This window comes from Schistosoma haematobium, chromosome ZW (assembly GCF_000699445.3).
Source record: "Schistosoma haematobium chromosome ZW, whole genome shotgun sequence".
Lineage (NCBI taxonomy): Eukaryota > Metazoa > Platyhelminthes > Trematoda > Strigeidida > Schistosomatidae > Schistosoma > Schistosoma haematobium.
In genome coordinates, this window is record NC_067195.1 from 39,930,012 (window position 1) to 39,951,629 (window position 21,618).

The 21,618-nt window shown below is 34.1% G+C and overlaps 2 protein-coding genes across 2 annotated transcripts in view; both read left to right on the top strand.

The window, feature by feature from the left end:
- Nucleotides 1-21,618, top strand: part of LPCAT2 (Lysophosphatidylcholine acyltransferase 2) — a gene marked incomplete at its 5' end in the record, with an annotated part of 66,203 nt that overhangs the window by 29,136 nt on the left and 15,449 nt on the right. Inside the window, one exon of the mRNA XM_051218746.1 lies at nt 14,593-14,636. Coding sequence (XP_051071402.1) covers nt 14,593-14,636 — 44 coding nt within the window. The remainder of the gene's footprint in view (nt 1-14,592; nt 14,637-21,618) is intronic.
- On the top strand, nt 521-11,296 carry MS3_00003531 (uncharacterized protein). The gene is made up of 2 exons (XM_051211355.1): nt 521-2,213; nt 8,912-11,296. Exon 2 carries the CDS (start codon nt 9,529-9,531, stop codon nt 9,862-9,864), a length of 336 nt encoding a protein of 111 aa, XP_051071403.1. The 5' UTR covers nt 521-2,213; nt 8,912-9,528; the 3' UTR covers nt 9,865-11,296.

Here is a 21,618-nt window from a genome sequence, read left to right on the forward strand (position 1 = left end):
AAGCAATTCAACTTGAAAATAATCAACTTTTCGTCCATGAGTTCATTTCAAGCTTCTTCAGAAAGATTTACAGCTATTTAAAAAATTTCATTTTTCATTCATCAGTGAAGTGAATTAACTCTAAGCGAATGTTTAGCTGTAAAAATGATGGTGTTTTCACTTGACTTTAATTCGTGACTAGTCATTTGTTAGCTGAATCTATATCTTACATCAGTTCATTTGTTTTCGGTTAATAATATGGTCTTATTATATTTTGCCCTTAATAGTGTTCCCTCATTCAAATCTAAACGTAATTATAATGTCGCTTATCAAGTTCACGACTTCAGTAGTGAATTTAATCACCTGTCTTGTATGATAAATTTTATCTTTTTTAGTCTAATCCTTTTGTTATTGATCTGAAATAGAGGTTCTAACTAATCTTCACATTTTATCACGGATGAAAATTTTCATGTACTCATGTAATGAATTACTATTTTTATGCGTAGTCATATTTGAATTCCACATGGGTCAGCTAACTAACTTTACTTTCATAGTTTTGTTTATTTACAAGCGAATTCTCAAATAAGTATTTTAAACATTTACTGATTTTTTATTTAGTAATTAAAAGATAATCGTGTTCAGTTTTCAAAGTAAATTCTTATATATTTGACATATTGTATTGTGACGTAATTTTATATGTACTTTAGTAATGACAGGAATTTTGCAGAAAGATTATAGAACGGTGAGTAGGTAAACGATTTTCAAAGATGTAAACATCATTAACTCATTTGTCGAATAAAATAAATAAAATTCCAAATAAATGCTATTATAAAGTTGTCTAGTGATCAATGGATAATTCCAAGATAAATGGAGACTTTCCCTGATCTTAAGTTGGATAAAAAATTTGGAAATTATTTATTCAGATATTTCAATGTCCGTGATGATATTCCCCCTAATCTGTTAATGTCAGGAGCCTTTTCGTTGAAAACTGCCTTCATAAGATTGCTTGTGATTGCCTACCCAAGTGTTGTTGTGTTTCAACAAAATAGTCAAAATGATTTATTGAAAGCCGTAGTAAGCTTATAAATACATCTACTCTTCTAACTCAGTTCGTTGATGAGCTTTGTCTGATACTTATATCACCTATAGATCATTGTGAATAGTTTTCGAATACACATATTGTTCACTTATTCATTCATAAGATTGTACACCAACTCTGCATTTATAAATGCTCAGTATAGTATACTATAGTATTTCCATAATTATTTATTTTCTCATGAATGTTTTGTGCTTTTTTAAAAATCTGGGCGGAATATTCTATTACTAACTTGGATGAAATTATCTGTCTGACCGAAAACAAATTTACTTTGCTTAGTATATTTTTCCTCAAGAAAATTAATCCTGTATATCAGTTTACGAATAATTTTTTTTACATGATGTAATAAATGAGGATATGCTTAACCTCTAGACTACTGAGTCGGCATCCAACGGTTTTAATTTCTAACTTCAATCAATATACTCACTGAAGACATTGATGGACGGTTGCTCAATATCGCGGATTGATTGATGGGAATTTTATAGATCCAGGGTCATCAAAGCATCCTTCAAAACAAAGATGTAGGGAATCACGTTGAATGATATCCAATGTTATAAACCCACCAGCTTCAGATCATCACCTGGTGGTGGCCAAGATGAAACTACAGCCAGAGAAACACTGGACAAACAGCATTACAAAGGTTCATCACAGCCTTCCAACGAGAAACTAACAAACTCAATGAATTCAAGATGACTTCCAACAACAGGTTGCAAGCCTTACAGGATCCACTGAAATAAGAAGAAATTACTATGGAGGATGACTGGAAGGGAAGTGAAGAAGCATTAAATTCAACGTGTCATGAGGTGCTTGGCTGCAAGAAGCATCATCATAAGGAAGGGATCTCTATCGAAACCATGCACAATATTCAAGATAAAGAAGTACAAGAAGACAGCAATTAACAGCAGTAATGTGTTTCCTTCAGACAACCAGCATGACAGCGATTCTGCCTTCTCACAAGGAGGGTTGAGGTTAGAAAAGGTCAACCATAAAAACACACACGTTGCCTTATCCCACGGATTTCCGTCTCCGGCGATAAGGTCCCAACAACTACGGAGCTAACACGAAAATTATCCACAAAAAAGTCGTGTGTGACCGACCTCAAGCAGTCCTTCAACGGGCACTGCGGATACGCCCTCAGGTCACTAAGACCACCTCTAACCCGACTTCCGTTTCAGGCACCTCTAGAAGAGCCCTTCCCCGGTGGGGACAACCGGTGAGTAATAACCACCCTCACACCTTTAACAGAGCTCAAGATCATTGTATTCATAACCAATCAACCCAATTATATCGTGTGTGTGAACTCGTGAATTTCGTTTAGAGAAAAACACCAATAATGATGTCTACGTATTTGTATCGATATGATCATACCTCTGAATTGGCATAAAACTTTTAATCAATTTCCTGATATATTATTCTATCAGATTTCTTTGTTATATATAAAGAACTATATTTAATGCTCTAATTGTTTTTATTATAATATCACTTTCAAGAGCCACTTACAACTCTTAAACAGTATTCCCACGAAAATACATATCAAATTTCCAGGGGATTTTTACTATTCCTTAAAATTCTTACTAATATTGGGGTGTAACCATGATATGGAGATGAGTTAAAAGTGATACTAAAATGGCCTTGTGATTTCGATGCACGCCTCCAACCAATATTTAGAGAATCCGTGTGGATAAAAAATGATGAAATCTGTCTAAGTATTTTGGTTTTAGAAGTTTGACTAGTTTTTCTAGTCTTATCAATCCTCCGGACTTAATATGGTAGAAATGTCGCTAGATAACCTCAATTATTTGAGTGTGAAGATACTCAAACTAAAAGATTTTTTCTGAATCATTCTTACAGCCATCAATAGTTTTATGGAAGATTCACCATCACCTACAATATCTTCGCTGACTAGTTCCGCTCAATAGTTTACGATGTGATGTTTTAGTGTTCGAAATTCATGTATATAAGTCGTTATGAATTTTAGCGTTCCTACTTCACTAGCCTCTTTATTATTCACCAACACTAGAGTAGGTTTTGACAATTTACTTTGAACGAAGTAGATTGAAACAAAAATTGATTTACTTGTTATATACAATGTACATAGGAATAAGTGGACACTTACCTTGTCTCACACCATCGATTTTCTTCTATCATAACAGAAATGAATTTCCCCCAGTAATTTTAAGCGTTACATGCACCATACAAACAAAGGTATTCATTTGTACTACACTTTATATGTAATGTGAAATAAAATTTAGTCATTTTTAAATTTCACTAAAAAAACCTAATATAGTCTTATCGGTTCGTATATCTCTGTACGTTACCGTCACAATGATGATTGCAAAAAAGTTATTTGTTTCTTTAAGATAATTTTATTTCATGTGATATTAGATTCCAATATCTAAATATAGAAGGCCACCAATACAACTATTTGTTTTTGCAAGCATTTTTGATATTGCGTGTGTACATGTAGGTAAACACTTAAAAATATTTGTTGTGTCGTCTGATTATCACTTTATTACATCATTTTCGTCTTTGGATTTAACCTCAATGATATTATTAGTTTGGATGATGTATTTAAATTATGCAAATTTTTGCTGTTTGTTGTTCTTGTTGTCTTCTTTTTTACTTCTGTTTAATTAGTTTGATAGAAAATAATGAGCGGAAAGAAAGGTTGAAAGAAGCATATATATATATATATATATATATATATAATTTTATAGAAAGTTAGGACATTGGAATGCATAATAACTGACTGCTTACATAATTTATCCAGAGTTAGTGTGATCAATAAGACAAGTTGTACTGACCCACTTTGATCAGTGTTTTATGTGTACATATGCTTTCAAGCTTTCTGATTAGTATCTATAGTTCTTTTTCTTCTGAACCAGACTAAAGATTCAGTAAACACCCAACTTCGTGATCAAAGTGTCTTATCCCGTGAGGATCAGTCGTGCACAGACTTAATCGCGACACTACGGATCATCGTTGAACAATGATTTAAATGGAACTCGTCACTATACATCAACTTCATTGATTATGAGAAAGCGTTTGACAGCGTGAATAGGGAGGACAAAATTGAAACTTCTTTGACACTATAGTGTACTTGAGAAGATCATCAATATCATGCGGAATTCACACGACGGAGTACAGTGCAAAGTGGTGCATGGAGGACAGCTGACAGATGTATTCTAAGTGAGGACTGGAGTCAGACAAGGCTGCTTACCCTCCCCCTTTCTCTATCTTCTGGTGGTTGACTGGATAATGAAAACCATGACACCTGAGAGGAAGCACGGAATACAATGGGCGACTTGCATGCAACTAAACGAATCGGATTTTGCAGATGACCTAGCTCTTCTCGCCCATACACACTAATAAATGCAGGTCAATACAGTCAACTTAGCAGCAACCTCTGCATCAGTAGGCAGCCTCGACATACACAAGGGAAAATGCAAGATCCTGAATTACAACACGAAGAACACTGACCCAATCATACTTGATGGAGAAGCTGTGGAGTAGGTGGAAACTTTCACGTACCTGGATAGCTTTATCAATGAACGAGGAAGATCTGATGGAGATGTGAAGGAAAGGATTGTTAAAGCAAGGGCGGCATTCCTACAGTTGAAGAAGATATGGAACTCAAAACAACTGTCAGTTAACATCATAGCTAAAATCTTCAATATAAACGTCAAGACAGTTCTATGCACGGAGCTGGGACTTGGAGAACTACAAAAACCATCATGAAAAAGTGCAAATACTTCCAAACAATTGTCTGCGCAAGATAGTGAATTTCATTTGGTCGGATATCATCAGCATCAGCCTACTATGGGAGAGAACAAACTAGCTTCCGGCTGAAGAGGGAATTAGGAAAAGACACTGGAGGTGGATAAGACATATATTGCGGAAGTCATCAAACTGCATCACGAGGCAAGCGCTAAATTGGAATCCGGAAGGTAAACGGGAAAGTGGGAGGCCAAAGAACACATTGCGCCGACAATCAGATGCAGACATGAAAAGGATGAATAGCAACTAGAAAGGATAGCCCAGGACAGAGTTGGATGGAGAATGCTGGTGAGCAGGCTATGCTCCTCCACGAGTGATAACAGGCGTGAGTATGTAAGTAAGTACTTAATTTCATTGAAATATTTAATCTTGAAACAGTATAATAAATTCACGGTTTGTTTTATTCTTCATACTTATTGTTATTTTGGATTGCTTTGCAATGTAACTGAGATACATCTCAACTATTAAACCAACTTATATCCAAATGATTATTTTTTAACTGATATTCTTACGCAAGCAAAATAAGCAAAATGACTATAATATTTTTTTCGTCGGTCACATGTTAATCAGTCGAAGTTCGATGGACTAAAAGGTCAATGTACATTGTGGATATGTGATTTGATTGGTAAAGCATAATTGAGACTGTACGATTCGATAATAATAATAATAATAATAATAATAATAATAATAATAATAATAATAATAATAATAATAATAATAATAATAATAATGTACAGTGTTTATTTTACTCGTTTAGTTTATGTAAACATGCATAACTTAGTCATTTTCCGCTAACTTTTTCACAAACTAAATATAGCTAACTCACCATCAATACAAATGACTTCTTTTTCAAAGTACTGATTATGTTAGTTTGAAACACATTTCAATCGTTACGTCATTTTTACAGTTATGATTAATATAATGAGTAGTAATATTTATCAGAATAGATAAAATGTGTTTGTGAAAAATTGTCGATGAACAGTTGAATGTAATTAGAAGTTGTGTTAAAGTTTCACATTGAAAATAATTTTATAAAATAACTGTTATAATAAATATTATTTTTACTGTTATTATTAGGGTTAGTGTAGGATGCATAAGTGAATAGATATGTACAATTAATATTTGAGTGAAGAGGATTTCACGAATGAATAATTTGTATTTAAGGGTTGTACAATAGTATGCTTTAGAAGTAATTATAGTTACCGTTAATTAAACTGTTTATATTTCTATACAGGGTTATTAGGAGCTGATTTCAGTTAGCACAATGAGAACTTCTCTTGTGTAGAATGTTTATGAATAAATCCTACAGATTAGGAACTATTTTACGATTGTTTTCTAAAGTAGATTAATGAAGGTTCTGGTAAATGATAGAAAAAAGGTTTGATAAGAATAAAAAGTAAGTGGGAATTGTAGAGAGGACATAGAAAAATTGAAAAAGTATTTTGCTTATATGATGAATTAATTACTGTTCACTGAATAATTACAACTCTCGAAAATTAGTTGTCAGCATCATTTTTGTACTTGATCTCATATTTTGTTAGCGAAATTTCGAGATTTTGTTGATGTTACTTATACTGAAATATTAATTGGAAGTTGATTTGATTAGTGTACTTCTCGAACGATCTTACTTTCAAAATTTGTTTACTTTCAATTTTACTTCTCACATGATAGAACCTTGCTTCTTATTTCGATAAACGTATTATCTCTATGTTTATTACTTCATTAATACGGGCATATCGAATCACTAGTTACAAGTACACTTCATATGTCGTCTTTTTTTGAAAAGTATATTCTTTTCTGTTCACTGTTCGGTCAACCAGTCATACACAACGTAGAACCTGGCACATCTATACATTAGTTTAATTTATCATACCTCATTAGCATAGCGAGATGAAATTGACAAGACAAATCCCTTGGTAGTAGTTAACTATTCATTGTTAATGAAAGTAGACAGATATATATGTATAATTAGTCGAAGTTCATTATACGTGTAATAAATCTTTCTCAGTATTCAGCACCTTGTATTGTTTACGTGAGCCTTTTATGTGGTCCATCTATATTTAAATCGAATTTTGTACTATAAAGGTTAACTTATGAGTGTTTAGCTTTTCAATGCATACTAGAATAAATAAAAACAGATAGTGTATTAATAAGTTATGATGTTTTGATAATAATTATGTATGCATATTACCCTAAGTTTACTGCACATAAACACATTAAGACCGATCATTAATTATCGTTGTTATTTAATCATCAGCGGTCCGAAATCAGTTTGAACTTTAGTCTAAAAGCAAAGCAAAACGTTGAATGGTTCTGTTGTCACGGAAGTTTCACATGTCATGAACTATAACTGATTATTCAGCAACTTTAAATAAAACTTTATGGAAAGAACGATCTTAATGAAATGTGATGCTAGTTCATTAATTCACTCCAATATATCTCCTATCCGATAGACACAAGGTAGGCAGTCTCACAGTTCACTAACCAACCTGACCGGCCTGGTAAGACCCAAAAGAACCAGTGTTCCTTCTAATATACCTGGACTGATTTATTACGATATGCGAACCTGACCACCACGTCATGATAGCAGCTATTGTTGGGCATATGCATAGTTCGTAACTGATGAAAACTTTATTCCTTTTTAATATATCACTTATTCTCAACGAGATGTCTTAACGGGAAACCAAACGAAATTGTTTCAGTGTATACTATTTTCGTAGTAATGTGTTGGCTAACTGTTTTCAACGTCAGACGTCTGGAAACAATGACAGTAATGCAGTGTAGTAATTAACATTACATGAGATGGAATGAAGTATTACAGCAACTTTCATGCAATCAATTCCGTTTATGGTTAATTTTAATATTAACTTACCTAACAGACAATGTTATTTGAATGGTAACAGTTCGTCTATTTCTTTGTGTTGTTATGATCACTAGATCACATGCCAGACTAGCTTAAGTATCACTCGATGATTCATCTTCTTCCTCATGTATATATGTACGCGAATCCTATTGTTAGCCTTGCTGTGCCCACCAACATTCTCCATCGAACTCTGTCCTGGGCAATCATTTCCAGTTGCTGTTCCTCCTTTTGATGTTTGCTTCTTCCTACAATGTTAAATTTTAACTATCTTATTTGTTAATTTATAATGTATTATGCTGACCATCTGAAAGTTGTATAGTAAATTTGGATTCTGGAAGTCAGTACACATAAGTGGCTAAGAACCATGTGCCAACAACTTAGTCAACTAATAGTTGTGAAAGAGATTTGTAACCAGACCCTGTTATAACTTACAAAACTCAGCACATGCTCATTGTTGTGATGTTTCAAACCGATCCCTTTTCTACTTTGAAGTGATAACTGAGTTCGTTCGTCTTGACGACAACAATATCTACAAAGTGAACCAAAAGTACTTATTACCTTGAAGTTTCAACAAGACAGAAATGACCAATATCCTACAATTTATTCCCAGTTCCGAAATCGTACCAACTGCTTAGAAAAATCCATAACTATACCTACTAGCAAGATTTGTATTAATAACTAAATCCAGGAAATAAAATTTCAAAAAATATCTTGACAGTTTTATGGTTTATTACGTGAATGAGACATTGACGCTCACTAATCAGAATTTCAGCTCCAACCGTTGCCGCTACCTTGACGTGGTGGTCGGGCTTGCCTATCGTGATGAATCAATCGAGCTGTACTGGCTAGAACAATTCTTCCTCAAAGTCCTACCATGCTAGACAGGTCGGTAAGATTAAAAGTAGCAAACCCAAGGTCCGAGGGCGAAGTCGTACTACTGATTGTACAGAGGTGTGACGGCAGTAATGTGTTTCCTTCAGACAACCAGCATGACAGCGATTCTGCCTTTTCACAAGGAGAGTTGAGGTGAGAAAAGGTCGACCACAAAAACACACACGTTGCCTTATCCCACAGATTTCCGTCTCCGGCGATAAGGTCCCAACAACTACGGAGCTAACACGAAAATTATCCACAAAAAGGTCGTGTGTGACCGACCTCAAGCAGTCCTTCAACGGGCACTGCGGATACGCCCTCAGGTCACTAAGACCACCTCTAACCCGACTTCCGTTTCAGGCACCTCTAGAAGAGCCCTTCCACGGTGTGGACAACCGGTGAGTAATAACCACCCTCACACCTTTAACAGAGCTCAAGATCATTGTATTCATAACCAATCAACCCAGATTTTGCTTGCAAATACATACTAACAGCTGTGGAAACATCAGCGAAATCTATTAGTGATATGAACCAAAAGTTTATGAAAAACCAATGGGCTTCCGCTGCATCTATTGCAGTGATATACTCTCGTAAACGTATCCCATCAGGCTCCGAACATGACGATGAACAAAAACAAATCAGATATAGATTAACCGAAAGACAAACGAACGACCGTGAGCAGTGGTGGGCAACGAAAGCAAGAGAGATGGAAGAGGCACTGACTGTAGTTAGCACCAGATAGATTTTAAGACTGATAAAAGGAACTAGAATTAAGAAGTCAAGTGTAAGAGGGACGATTTCTGAAAACAACGACACTTATCTGCTCTCAGTCCAGACGTTTAGAACGATGGTTGGAACACGTTAAGGAGCAGTTCAACTGGCCTTCAGCTACTCTACAGCTGCCCACCATTTCCAAACAGCCTGGATGGAACACTAAAATATGCCCTCCACTCTGATTGACGTTCAAAAAGCTACAGCTAACCTGAGACGAGGAAGAGCAGCTGGTTCAGATGGATGGACTCCAGAGGTCTTCAAAGATGCTGATCCAGTTTTAGCGACTAGGTTGACTAATAATTTAGCTAAAATGTGGGAACTGAATGCAATCCCATCTGACTGGTCGGAATCATTGATCATCCCAATCTATAAGAAAGGATCGAAATCATCCTGTGATAAGCATAGGGGGATTAGTTTGTCTAATATATCATTTAAAACACTAGCCTCAATAATTATCGGACGCCTAACAAGAAATCGTGAACAACAATTAAGAGGAAACTAGGCTGGCTTCAAACCTGATCGTATCTACATCGACCACATATTCACCATTTGTCAGGTTTTAGAACACAGACATGTTTATCGGAATCGAACAATGATAGTTCTACTTGACTTAAGGCGGTATTTTACTCTAGACCGAGATGTTCTGTGGCAGTGTCTGTTATTGAAAGGTGTACCTCAGAAGTACATAAACCCTGTGAAGGTTCTTTACTCGAACACTATTAGTCGATCTGTTGTCTGATCTCCATTTTTGTTTAATTTTATCATTGACCGATGCGTATATGTGCCTGGTCCTACATCGTAACTGACTGACTTTTAATGAAACAACTTATTTTCACATAAAACTGACATATGAAAGAGGTATAGAGAAAATGTTTGTTTATATGTTTTTCTTCGAAACACTGCATACATTCGAAGGTCTATCAACATGTGATAACCACCATCAAATGTTCAATACTCACTTGATTATGAGATAACATAACATTTGAATGTTACAATGCTCTGATTCGGAAATTCGTTTATTTATTCGGCGGACTGAACATTTATTGTTTACCTTGGACTTCTTTCAACCCAATTCGATTGCTTCTTAATCTTTTCTAATCGATTTTTATCTGTTTCTTCTATGATAGAAATACGGATCTGTTATTTGAAAAACAACGTCTCATATTTTAATACTGTAGCCTGTTTGGTATAACCGACCCTTTTCATCACAAACTGACAATTATATCGTGCGTGTGAACTCGCGACACTACGGATCATCGTTGAACAATGATTTAAATGGAACTCGTCACTATACATCAACTTCATTGATTATGAGAAAGCGTTTGACAGCGTGAATAGGGAGGACAAAATTGAAACTTCTTTGACACTATAGTGTACTTGAGAAGATCATCAATATCATGCGGAATTCACACGACGGAGTACAGTGCAAAGTGGTGCATGGAGGACAGCTGACAGATGTATTCTAAGTGAGGACTGGAGTCAGACAAGGCTGCTTACCCTCCCCCTTTCTCTATCTTCTGGTGGTTGACTGGATAATGAAAACCATGACACCTGAGAGGAAGCACGGAATACAATGGGCGACTTGCATGCAACTAGACGATTTGGACTTGGCAGGTGTTTTTCCACGGTCAACGAACAACCATATTTTACTTTCACTTCATATCAGTTTGTGTGTGGATCGCGTTTTCTATCCGTTCGGCCATCATCGACTTTTCATTATCACAATACTTTGAATCATTGTAATGATCTTCTGTTGCAACCTGCCTTTATTGCTGGTAGTAGTCAACGTAGCTAAAGGAAGTTTAGTCGATGTAAACATATAGTTTCTTAGTTGCTTCAGCATTTCAGTTGATCACATCATCATGCAGTAAAATTGGTTCATTAATCATCCTGATGTTTCTTTATATTAGCAGATATGTTTATTGACTGCTGTTATGCTATTTTATTTATTTATTTATTTATTTATTTATTTTTGTCTGGTTCTCTTCGTATATCTGTTTTACTTTAGTACAGCTATTAATTATTTTTGAGTTTCCTTCCCTATGTAATAAAATCACCATTTGCTACTTTTTTAAGCATTGTGATGAAATTTTTAGTATCATCTGTCCAGTTACCAATATTCTGTATTCGCACCTTTTCTTATATTAGTAAATATGAATATCAGTTTAGGGGTTGTGGAGATTGTTAAGTTTTTGGTCGAGATCATGAACCGATTGATATTAGACCATCATTGAAAACCTGGAAGCACTGGATGGCTGTTTCATCCTATTGTGAGACTCCCCAGCAGTGCGCATCCACAATCCCGGTCGCGGGATTCGAACCCAGAGCCCTCAGTCTCGCGCGCGAACGCTTAACCTACTGGACCACTGAACCGGCATCCAATGGTGTTAATGTCTAACCTCAACCGATCCACGAAATTGCGCGACCATCTTCCATTTCAATGGTGGTTTTACATCAATCGGTTCATGATCTCAATCAAAAAATGTATATTGTTTAACTAGTCCTCGAATGAAAGCCATGATTAACGCTTTACTACAGTAATTTGATTAGTATTAACAAAAAATATCTTCACTTAATAACAATACAATCGAGTATTCACAATGAATACTAGTCACCTAAATAGTTTTTGTGGTGTAAATTCTCGTGTAACATTCCCTTGGGTTATGTAATTCAATGTTTCAGTTAACTTCATGCATCTATTTTCTGTCTAATAAATAGGAATAAAGAGACTTAGTAGTGTGTAATTTGATTCTGTTTTTTTTTGTTCTTCCTGATTCTACAAATTACTGAATTGTTTGTTTTAAATATTTGTTTAAGTATTTACTATTTTCATACCTTTACGTATGAAGTGGTAGGTTGATTCTGGTTTTTAGGTAAATTTGATTGTTTAGTCAGATTACAGAAACCAAGTTTACACATTGAACTTTGCGATTTCTTTTTAAAGAATCAAATAACTTTTTAATGTTCTACGAAGTGTCAATTACTTCCATGTGTACTACGTTTTCAAGAAAGTTGAATTAGATTAGGAACACTTCGTTATAATTTGCTAGGATGTTAACTCTTGTACGATTACCTTAGGAATATGTGGCTTATCAAACAAGGTTTATAGAAATCCAACTTCACTCATCGAGATACAGTTTTACGCTTTAAGTTAGTGAGTTCAGGTAGTGTGCGCAGGAAGTTTTTTTTTCGATAATTTAAAACTTAATTCATTTGATCAATGTTGGTAACGTAATGAAAGGACATACGTATAATAAGTTATGGCTTAGGTACAGTGATTCAATATATTTATTATTTGTAATAAATATTGTGTATATAATTGCAAGGAGTAGACTGGTCACTGTGGATCTTGTTTTCCGCTCTTTAATATCCTTCATCATAATGTATATACAAACGTTTAGAAGTCGTGATTAGATGAAGATTTCACTCCTCGTGATATAGCACGGCAGACAAATGAATAGATACCTTGTTCAGAACTAAAGCATCAGTAGTTAACACTGGTGTCTATCAATTAGCCATTCAGTGTACGTGATTTTAGTATCCAATCAATTTGAATTTTCAGACAACTTGATACAATATAAGTAATGAATCATCGTGCACTAGCTGATTATTCATTAATTTCACTTTATCCATGTTCTTTTAAATCCACCACTGTTAGCATGATTAATAACGACCTAACTCCTAATGTTGACAAACACACCTTTACCTTCAAAGGATACTGATGTTTAACCACCATTTGTTTTATTAAGATATTAAAGATTCAGCTATGAATTCATCAATGTCTCGAAAAAATTTTTTCTGTATACATTAAAGCTAGTGCGCGTCTAAACTCTTAGTTGGTTAATGAAAGTAAGAATTTAGCTTTTTGTGTAACTCATGAACTGTTAAGCTATTAGTAAACAGTCTCCTTCAATTGAATCGATAATAATAATAATTTGAATACTTTTGAAACATTTCGAATAAAAAGATAGATATCAGAAGGGGTTTTGTAGAGATTGTGTGATTTCAATAGTTAAGATGTGGATGTGTCGCTCAATTTTGTGGATTATTTGAAGTTATATATTAACACCGTTGAATACCGGCTCAGTAGTCTGGTGGTTAAGCTCTCGCGCACGAGACTGATAGGTTCTGGGTTCGAATCCCGCGGGGTGGTGTGTTTATTTATTTGAGTACACAGATATTGGTGCAAGGGGAAATCAGATACATATGCACCACACAAATCAAATGAGATTTGTGTGAGGGCTGTGATACTACCCGGGTGCCCAATCCAAAGCAGGAGTTACTATGTAGTGGGCATTTGGGGGCCTCGAGGCGGGGTCGTGGGTGCGCACTGCTGAGGAGTCCCACAATAGGACGAAATGGTTATCCAGTGCTTCCAGGTTTTCCATTGTGGTCTAGCTTCAATTCCCTCATGATCTCAACTATTAAAAAGATAGAATTTATTTAGTTATTTTAAACTATCGAAGGTATTTTTTCTAGAGATAAGAATTTGTGACCACTTATTAGGGAAACAAATAATCCAGACTCAATTTTATGTCAATTAAAGATCCTCATCATATTAAAAGACTAATATTTGGACGTAGAATATTCTTTTCGATAAATTCTCTTCAGGCTCTAAAATTATCCAAACTAATAATCCGAAAATGGCCAGATTAAGGGCCCCTAATATTAGTCAATTTTATGTATTGATAAATACATTTCATTCCTAATTTATGAAGAGAAACAATTAAATTATGGAATCAGCTATATCAGATTTGATTGAAATGCTTTTATCAAATGGTGTCGTAACAATCATTCATAAATTATCTTCTTTAAGATCACGTGGAAGTTTTGTGTATATATGGGAAAAAAGAAATTATCCGGTAAAGCCATGAACGTAAAAATGTAATGTACTTTTCTCTATTTATCAATCAGCCTAATAGAACCCTAGGTGTCATTACCAAGGTTTGACGTGATAATTTCAAATAAATTGAGTATTGGGTAGATTGTTATAAATAAAAAAAATTAAGAACTTAATTTTTCTACTCATTGAGATATTACGAATATATTGTTTTTATTTACAAATAGAACCATGTTTCTGAACCCCTCTCAATATCTATCCTCACCTGATTCGACTACTGGTCAGTAGCATGGATGTGGCTTGCATATATATATATATATATATATATATATATATATATATATATATATATATCAAAAATTCACCATTATTTTTATTTTATTTTGACAGCTTGCCGTGAATAAATACTTCTTAACACAACAGAATGGTTCCACGTAAGCCCAAATTTTAATATCTTGTTGTTTTATAATCTACCTTAATATAACCTTGTTATGTGTTTCGTTGTTCTTCGGATTTTGAGGTGTTGTTAGTTTTAAGTGGGAAATAAAAATTTTATATTAAAGGAATTGGTATTAATTTACTGAATGTATGTCGTGTCCAAACATTGTTTTCTTGCAGTATATATGTCACTTGGTTATCGGTGCTCAGTACTGTAAGATCTCATTCACAACAAATATATTTTAATTACAAAAAGACTTTTGTGTGTATTAGTTTTTTCGTGTTTTATTTCATTCAATTTTTCATTCAACTCTATACTTGTGTATACTTGTTCATGTTTACATGATAATGTGCTCTTTACGGAGTTTTTCTTTCCAATTTACATAAATGTTTAATTTGTTTTCAGTGGTTAAGTGAAATGCTGTTTATTGTTGTTTCGTTCTAGGTATTCTGACCTGCTTTTTAATTAAACCGACCGATATATTTAAATAAACTCTATGTGCGTGTATTAGATAAATCAGACTTACGTTTTCCAGTAGATCTATCATGAACTTTTCAAAATAAATATTGTTAGATATGTATATAGTTAAAAGTCATCATTCTTTGATGTTAAGTAATTTCATTGTGTCGTTGCAATAAAAATAATACGAAGAGTTTTTTTAAAAGTATTACACGTACAGACATATGTACACTATCATTCTTAAGAGGTATGATACTACAAACCTCTAAACCTCATACCAATTTTTTGTACAGTGACTTACAATTCTTTATATATTTCTAGACAGATGACTGATAGATTTCTGTAGTTGTGGGCGTCATCGCTTTTTTTTTGTCATCATGTTTGGACTATCTAATAGTCAGAGAGGCTGTGCTTAGTACTGTTTATACAAATCTATTTGTTAAATGTGAATGTGGGATTTGATTAGAATCACTGTCCCTCAAGTGAAGTCGACTTGAGCGAAATCAACTGATTATTAGCCCAGGTTTTAGATTTTTTTAGACACTAGTACGATTGTTAGTTAGGTTAACAACTCATAACTCCTACTTAAAATTCGATAAAGGACACTGGTTTCTATTCACTTGTTCACAGGGTTTATGTGCAATGAATTGTTGGTGGCAAAATACCTTAAAATCGCTGAACAATTTTCATTCATGTTAAGCGCTTAGTATATTTAGTAAATCAAATATAGCCAGAGATAATATTTTATTTTTGCATACGTAAACACAAATCCTGTTTACTGTGTTCAGGTTTTTCACTCATCTGACACGATATCCGAAAAATAACATGAAAGACTGATTATTTAAAATTCCTCATCACGATCACAATTTTTTTCGTCCCGTAACGTGAATACATTGGATTCTCATTCAAATTTATGTTTTTTTTACTACTATATATTTCTGTTTATTGAACTTTATTATTCAAGTTATTGACAAATTAATTAATCCATTCAACGCTAAACAATCACATGACACGACTGACGCGTACACTTTCATGTATATTAGAAAAGTAACTCCTATGAAAATGTAAACAAAATGGAAACCTATTAGAACACAAATATACATGAAACATGTATAGAATTAACAAGGTGTGTTCATACTGAATGATGTACTTAGCTTGAATATCATCAGATATCATCTATTTGTGGTATTTATTAACATCTTTCCTGGGAATACAGCTCTTACAATGATGTAAGCTTCAAAAAAATTTGATAACACTGAAAAAGTGAGGGAAAGAAAAATGGTTTTATATTTAATTGTGAAAAAAATTAGAACGAAGTTTTTACAAGTTTATGAACTAAAATGGGTTGCACTCTGTCCCCTCCATACGGTAATGGTATATACTCCTCTGGTAGACAACTCTGATATGAGTACAAACTACTAGGAAATGCAACGCATGTGCTAACTGTTCCATTTCGGTTGTAGTCAGCTAGAACCACTCACTCTATAACTTTCATGATTTCTAAAACATTTATGTGATTCTATCTGGAGGCTACGACGCTCTGGACATTTTCTAATAAAGCGTATGAATCTGTCAGTAGTTTTTCAAATAACTCCACGTTTTTTTGCCTATGATATGAATAGAATGTAAAGTTTCTGAATATTGTCTTATTGTGATGAAATAAAAATGTTAAACATTGATTTTACAAATAGTTATATTATTATGCATTTTTATCGATTATGTTTTACAAAATGAAACACTTATGCTAGGTAGAACTGTGATATCTAAAAATTCATTAATCGATTATGATATTTGTAATACAAATTTGATTGAATTAGAAGTATTACGTAATTCTTTTTTTTGGTAAAAGAAAGTAATTCTAATTAAAATCCAGTGTCAGTGGAATAGTTGTCACTGTACTGGTAATCGTTCCGCAGTTGTCTGGTACTCTTTAACTTTGTGCGTCATCCTTCTGGGATGAGACAAAATGCAGAACAAACCTCAAGTTTTCGTGTTGGATTGGAACCACTTTTTTGGGATCTTGTCATCATAAAGTATTGAAAACTTAATTAAGTACTAGTTTGTTCTGCTACTAAAATGATAATTTTTTGTCATTTCCCACGCACTGATCAACACCACTTATGATATTTGCGTGATATTTGACTTGTCCATTGCAAGAAACAATTATTTTCTTTATAATGCATTCACCTTATCTTGCTCAGTAGAGGGAGAGACAGATGTTGAAGCAATTGAAGTATTAATTTCGGAGCTATTTGATTTTAAAGCCTTTCAATTTATTAGTCGAATGAATGAAATTAAACCAACGGTAAGGTTAAGAAATTTTTAATCGACTGATGTTTAAACTAAAAGGTTGTATACTTAACGTTTACAGATTGAGTAAATGGAAAAAGGTTCTACAACTTTGTGTTATGTGTGTGTGATTTCACACTGATCACAACAAGCAAGTCCATATTCTGCTCTCATTTTACGTCTCAATATAGAATAGCTTCAAAAAATCTTTGCTTTCAAAAGATGATCTGTTATTCGGGATTTTCCGGTCATCAGTTGTAATGTACCCTTGTTCAATCAAATACCATTCTGTGTTCAGTTATCGAAAATCCGACAATATGACTAACCCTCATATAAAATGCATAGCTCAAGGCCTAATACATAGAACTGTTGAATTAGTTATATGACTCATGTGAAGCTCGTCTGTGTGAGCGAATATATGTATGTATTCGAGTTCCTTCAAAATAAATTAATAAAACCATAACAAGAATCGCAGTCAAATTTATATCATAAGTTTCAAACATTCAAAATCTTATGCCTAATGATAATAATTTGCTAATTTCTTCATTTACCCTTGCTCAACTTTTTCTTCCGAATTTCATATGTGAGGTAATCAATTATCTCAGTTACCAATTCTCCATTTCACACTGAAATAAATTAATCAGTTGGTTGGAAGAATGTTACTCTCAGTTGATATGTCTTTCTATTTCGGAGATTTTTTCAACCATTGTGTTCCTAAATTCGGTCTTCTGGACATTTATGGTTTTACTAATGATTTAACTTTCTGTTGTTGATATTACAAAATGACATCAATTGAAACATAGGATTCACGGGGAAGCTCTTTGGCTGTCAACACTGTGCATCCACGACCCTACTATATATGGAACCCAGGACCTTCAACCTCGCATATGAACGCTTGTAGTTTAAACCACTGAACCTGAACTAAGGATAGGGAATCAAGTATTCAAACGCGTCGACAACTTCACTTATCTTGGAAGTCTGATCAGTCCTAATGAGTTGGTGTCTGACGAAATCTCTGCACGAATTTAAATAGCTCGTTTAGTTTTTGCCAACTTACGTCACCGATGGCGAATGCGAGATATCCGTCTATCAATAAAAGGACGAGAACACTACGCGGCAGTTCGTTCTGTTTTAATTTACGGCAGCGAAACGTGGCTATTGGGAGTTGAAGATACTCGTAAGCTACTAGTATTTGACCACAGATGCCTTAGAAATATCGCTGGCATCTTCTGGGATCACAAGGTAAGTAATAGTGAGGTTAGATGCATGGTATTAGGGAATGATGGCAAACCAGTTGATGAGGTTGTGAATCTTCACCGACTGAGATGGTTGGGCAACGTATTACGTATGCCTGAACACCGAATACCACAGCGCTCTATGCTGACTAGTGTTGGAGATGGATGGAAGAAATTTAGGTGTGGCCAAACCGAAACGTGGCATCAGTGCTTGAATTCACTAACTTCTGGTTTGAGCCATGTTGGTAGATGCAGACTACTTGATTGGGATCCGTGCGACTGTCGTAACCAATGGTTGGAGACTCTTGTTGACATAGCTCAGAATCGATCACAATCGCGTCGGTGTATACACTGTTTGTCTTCCCTTAAACTAAGTGATTAAAATCACTTCATACCTTTCTTTGTACGAACTAATTCTTTCTCGCTGTACTATGTCTTTATATGCGATCTTTCTTCTATATATCACCCCCATTAAAGTAACTACTATGAATCCAGTGTTCATCTTGTTGTGCTAATGATGTGTGTCAACTTGAACCAATGCATATATGTGCCTGGTCCTACATTGCAGCTGACTGACTGAAACCACTGAACTAGAATCTTCCATTATGTTCATTGGGTAACTGGCTCACACCCGACATGTTTAAACTCTACTCATCATTGTTTTATAATACCCATGATATTCAATATCACTCACAAATCTGTATAATGAATTTATTTTTCGTCAACAGTCTTTGTTCACAAATTTATTTCGCTTTTTGATTTACGATAATGAAGCTTGGCCCACAAAAACAGAGTATTACAGTTTTCTATATTTTATTCATTATAGTTATTCTATTGAATAATAATTCTTTTTACGTCCGTAAAAGTATTCATCTTAATTTTCGTCATACTATCCCTGACACGAATTTGAATTTCCTTTGAGTTATGGTTTAAATCTCACTGAGATTGCTAACACTTTGAAATTCTTTGACTATCTGTACACATCTAAGATAATAATTGTTTAGAATCTATGTATATTCCAGTGTTTAAATAAATCTGACTCATCATTGATATTAAGTTTCATTATTACTGATAGTCGAAGTTTTAAATTTGTATCGCTAACATATATTGGTATTATATGGTGAAAGTAAAACTGCATAAATCTATCAGTATATGCATTCGTTAACTAGAAAGCCTTACGTACTTTTTCGTTGATCAACTGTTTATTGTTTCGGTTTGTTTAGAAGTTTCATTATTGTAAATGAATTCTGAAGTGTTGATCATTTGTCTGTTAATGAAAAATAGACATCTGTGTCTGATATTCGTTTTTCTGAATACTACTTAACGTACTGATCATAATTAAGACCAAGAAGTACTGGATAGCTATTTCGTCCCAGTATTGGATTCCTCAGTAGTACACATAAACGGCATCCTTAGGGATTGAACACAAGACCTTCGGGTCTCTCAGATAACATTTAACCTTCAGACTACTGAGGCAGTACCAAACTTTAGTAAATCCAAAAAAATCTCAGATGATACACTCCGACATTACAAAAATAAGTGTTATTTATTATTGTTCTGTAATTGTGATTTCAAATATATTTTAAAATATTCATATGTACCTCTTGGATTGTTAGTCGTTTGATAATAAATTCATCTCCACTATTCATGTATTTTGATTTTGAAAAGGATTTATAACTTGGTTGTAATCGTTATTATCAAAGGATGTTGTAAAGATTTTTGAATTTGAAGTTGGTGATCGCGTAATATTGCGAATTGACCGTTTAGAAATGTAAACTAATGAATATCAACTCAGTGGTTCAACATTAGAGCCGGAATATTATGAAGTCTAAAATTGATTTTCATCACCTCTTAACTCACTAAGCTCTGTGCTTACTAATGACGGGCTTAAAAATGAGTTTTGAAATGTTCTGCTGCGAAGTCAATAATCACCTATTCATTTTTATTTATGACTGATTAAAAATTTTGGCACGACAGAATTCATCACTGTAAAGAGATAAAAGGTCAAGGTTACACAATAAATAGACAAATTAGAGTACTATTTGTTAAAAGATTATAAGATTATAAACAAGACGTTAAAGGTATGAATTGACTGCATGAATAGTGTAATAAATAATTACTATATGGTTACGGTTGACGTTATCCTGAGCCATATCTGATAATGCATGAAATTGACGAGTTTTATAACATTTAAGACGCTAACCAAGAAGTTATGACCGACTAATTCCAGTCTCATACAGCTAATCTTCATATCACAGTACTATGTCATGAACTGGTTACTTAGTTTCCACTTCAGTAGACAATTCCCAGTATGTAAAACTTTGGAACTACGCATTCAAATCACCTAAATCCGTGTTCTGAAATGGTGTTATCGATTCGATTATTATGATGCATTGACAGATCTCGGCATTACCCACACGATGTTACTACAAGATAATTGATTATTGATCAAATAAACTGCGATGATCAGACGGAAGTGAAATCGATACCAAATTACAGTAAGCAAATAAGCATTGTTTAATCTCAAGGTGTTCATAATTATCTAAGTAGGCGTCAGACTTTAAGCTAGCATGACTTAGAATCAACGGTATGAAATCATTTTTGCTCTTTGTTGATATTATGTTTAACGAATAAACCAGGTTAACTTAACAGTAAACATACATAGCACAGAAAGCCGTCTACCTAGGTTTCGTTCTGGTTGGCTTTTCTTGACATAGCGTAACTAGAATCGTAAGGAGATCGATACTCTCTGTGTGATTCGGACTCACGGCAACTAGCTTCACAGTTTAAGACATTAAAACTCTGTGATAGTCAGTCGGCAATTGTTTTTGTATAAGACTGAAATATTTAGAATTTATTAATCACCGAGTAATGATGAATGGAATATTTACCTAGTCATTTAGTGCCGATAGGATTCTGTTGATAAAGTTGTAATGTATCCACTGGTATGAATGATTTAACATCGCATGCATTTTGTTGAAGATTAGTTCCCCG

Excerpts from the sequence above, each read along its gene's own strand:
- MS3_00003531 (XM_051211355.1), top strand. The coding sequence starts at position 9,529 with ATGCCCTCCACTCTGATTGACGTTCAAAAAGCTACAGCTAACCTGAGA.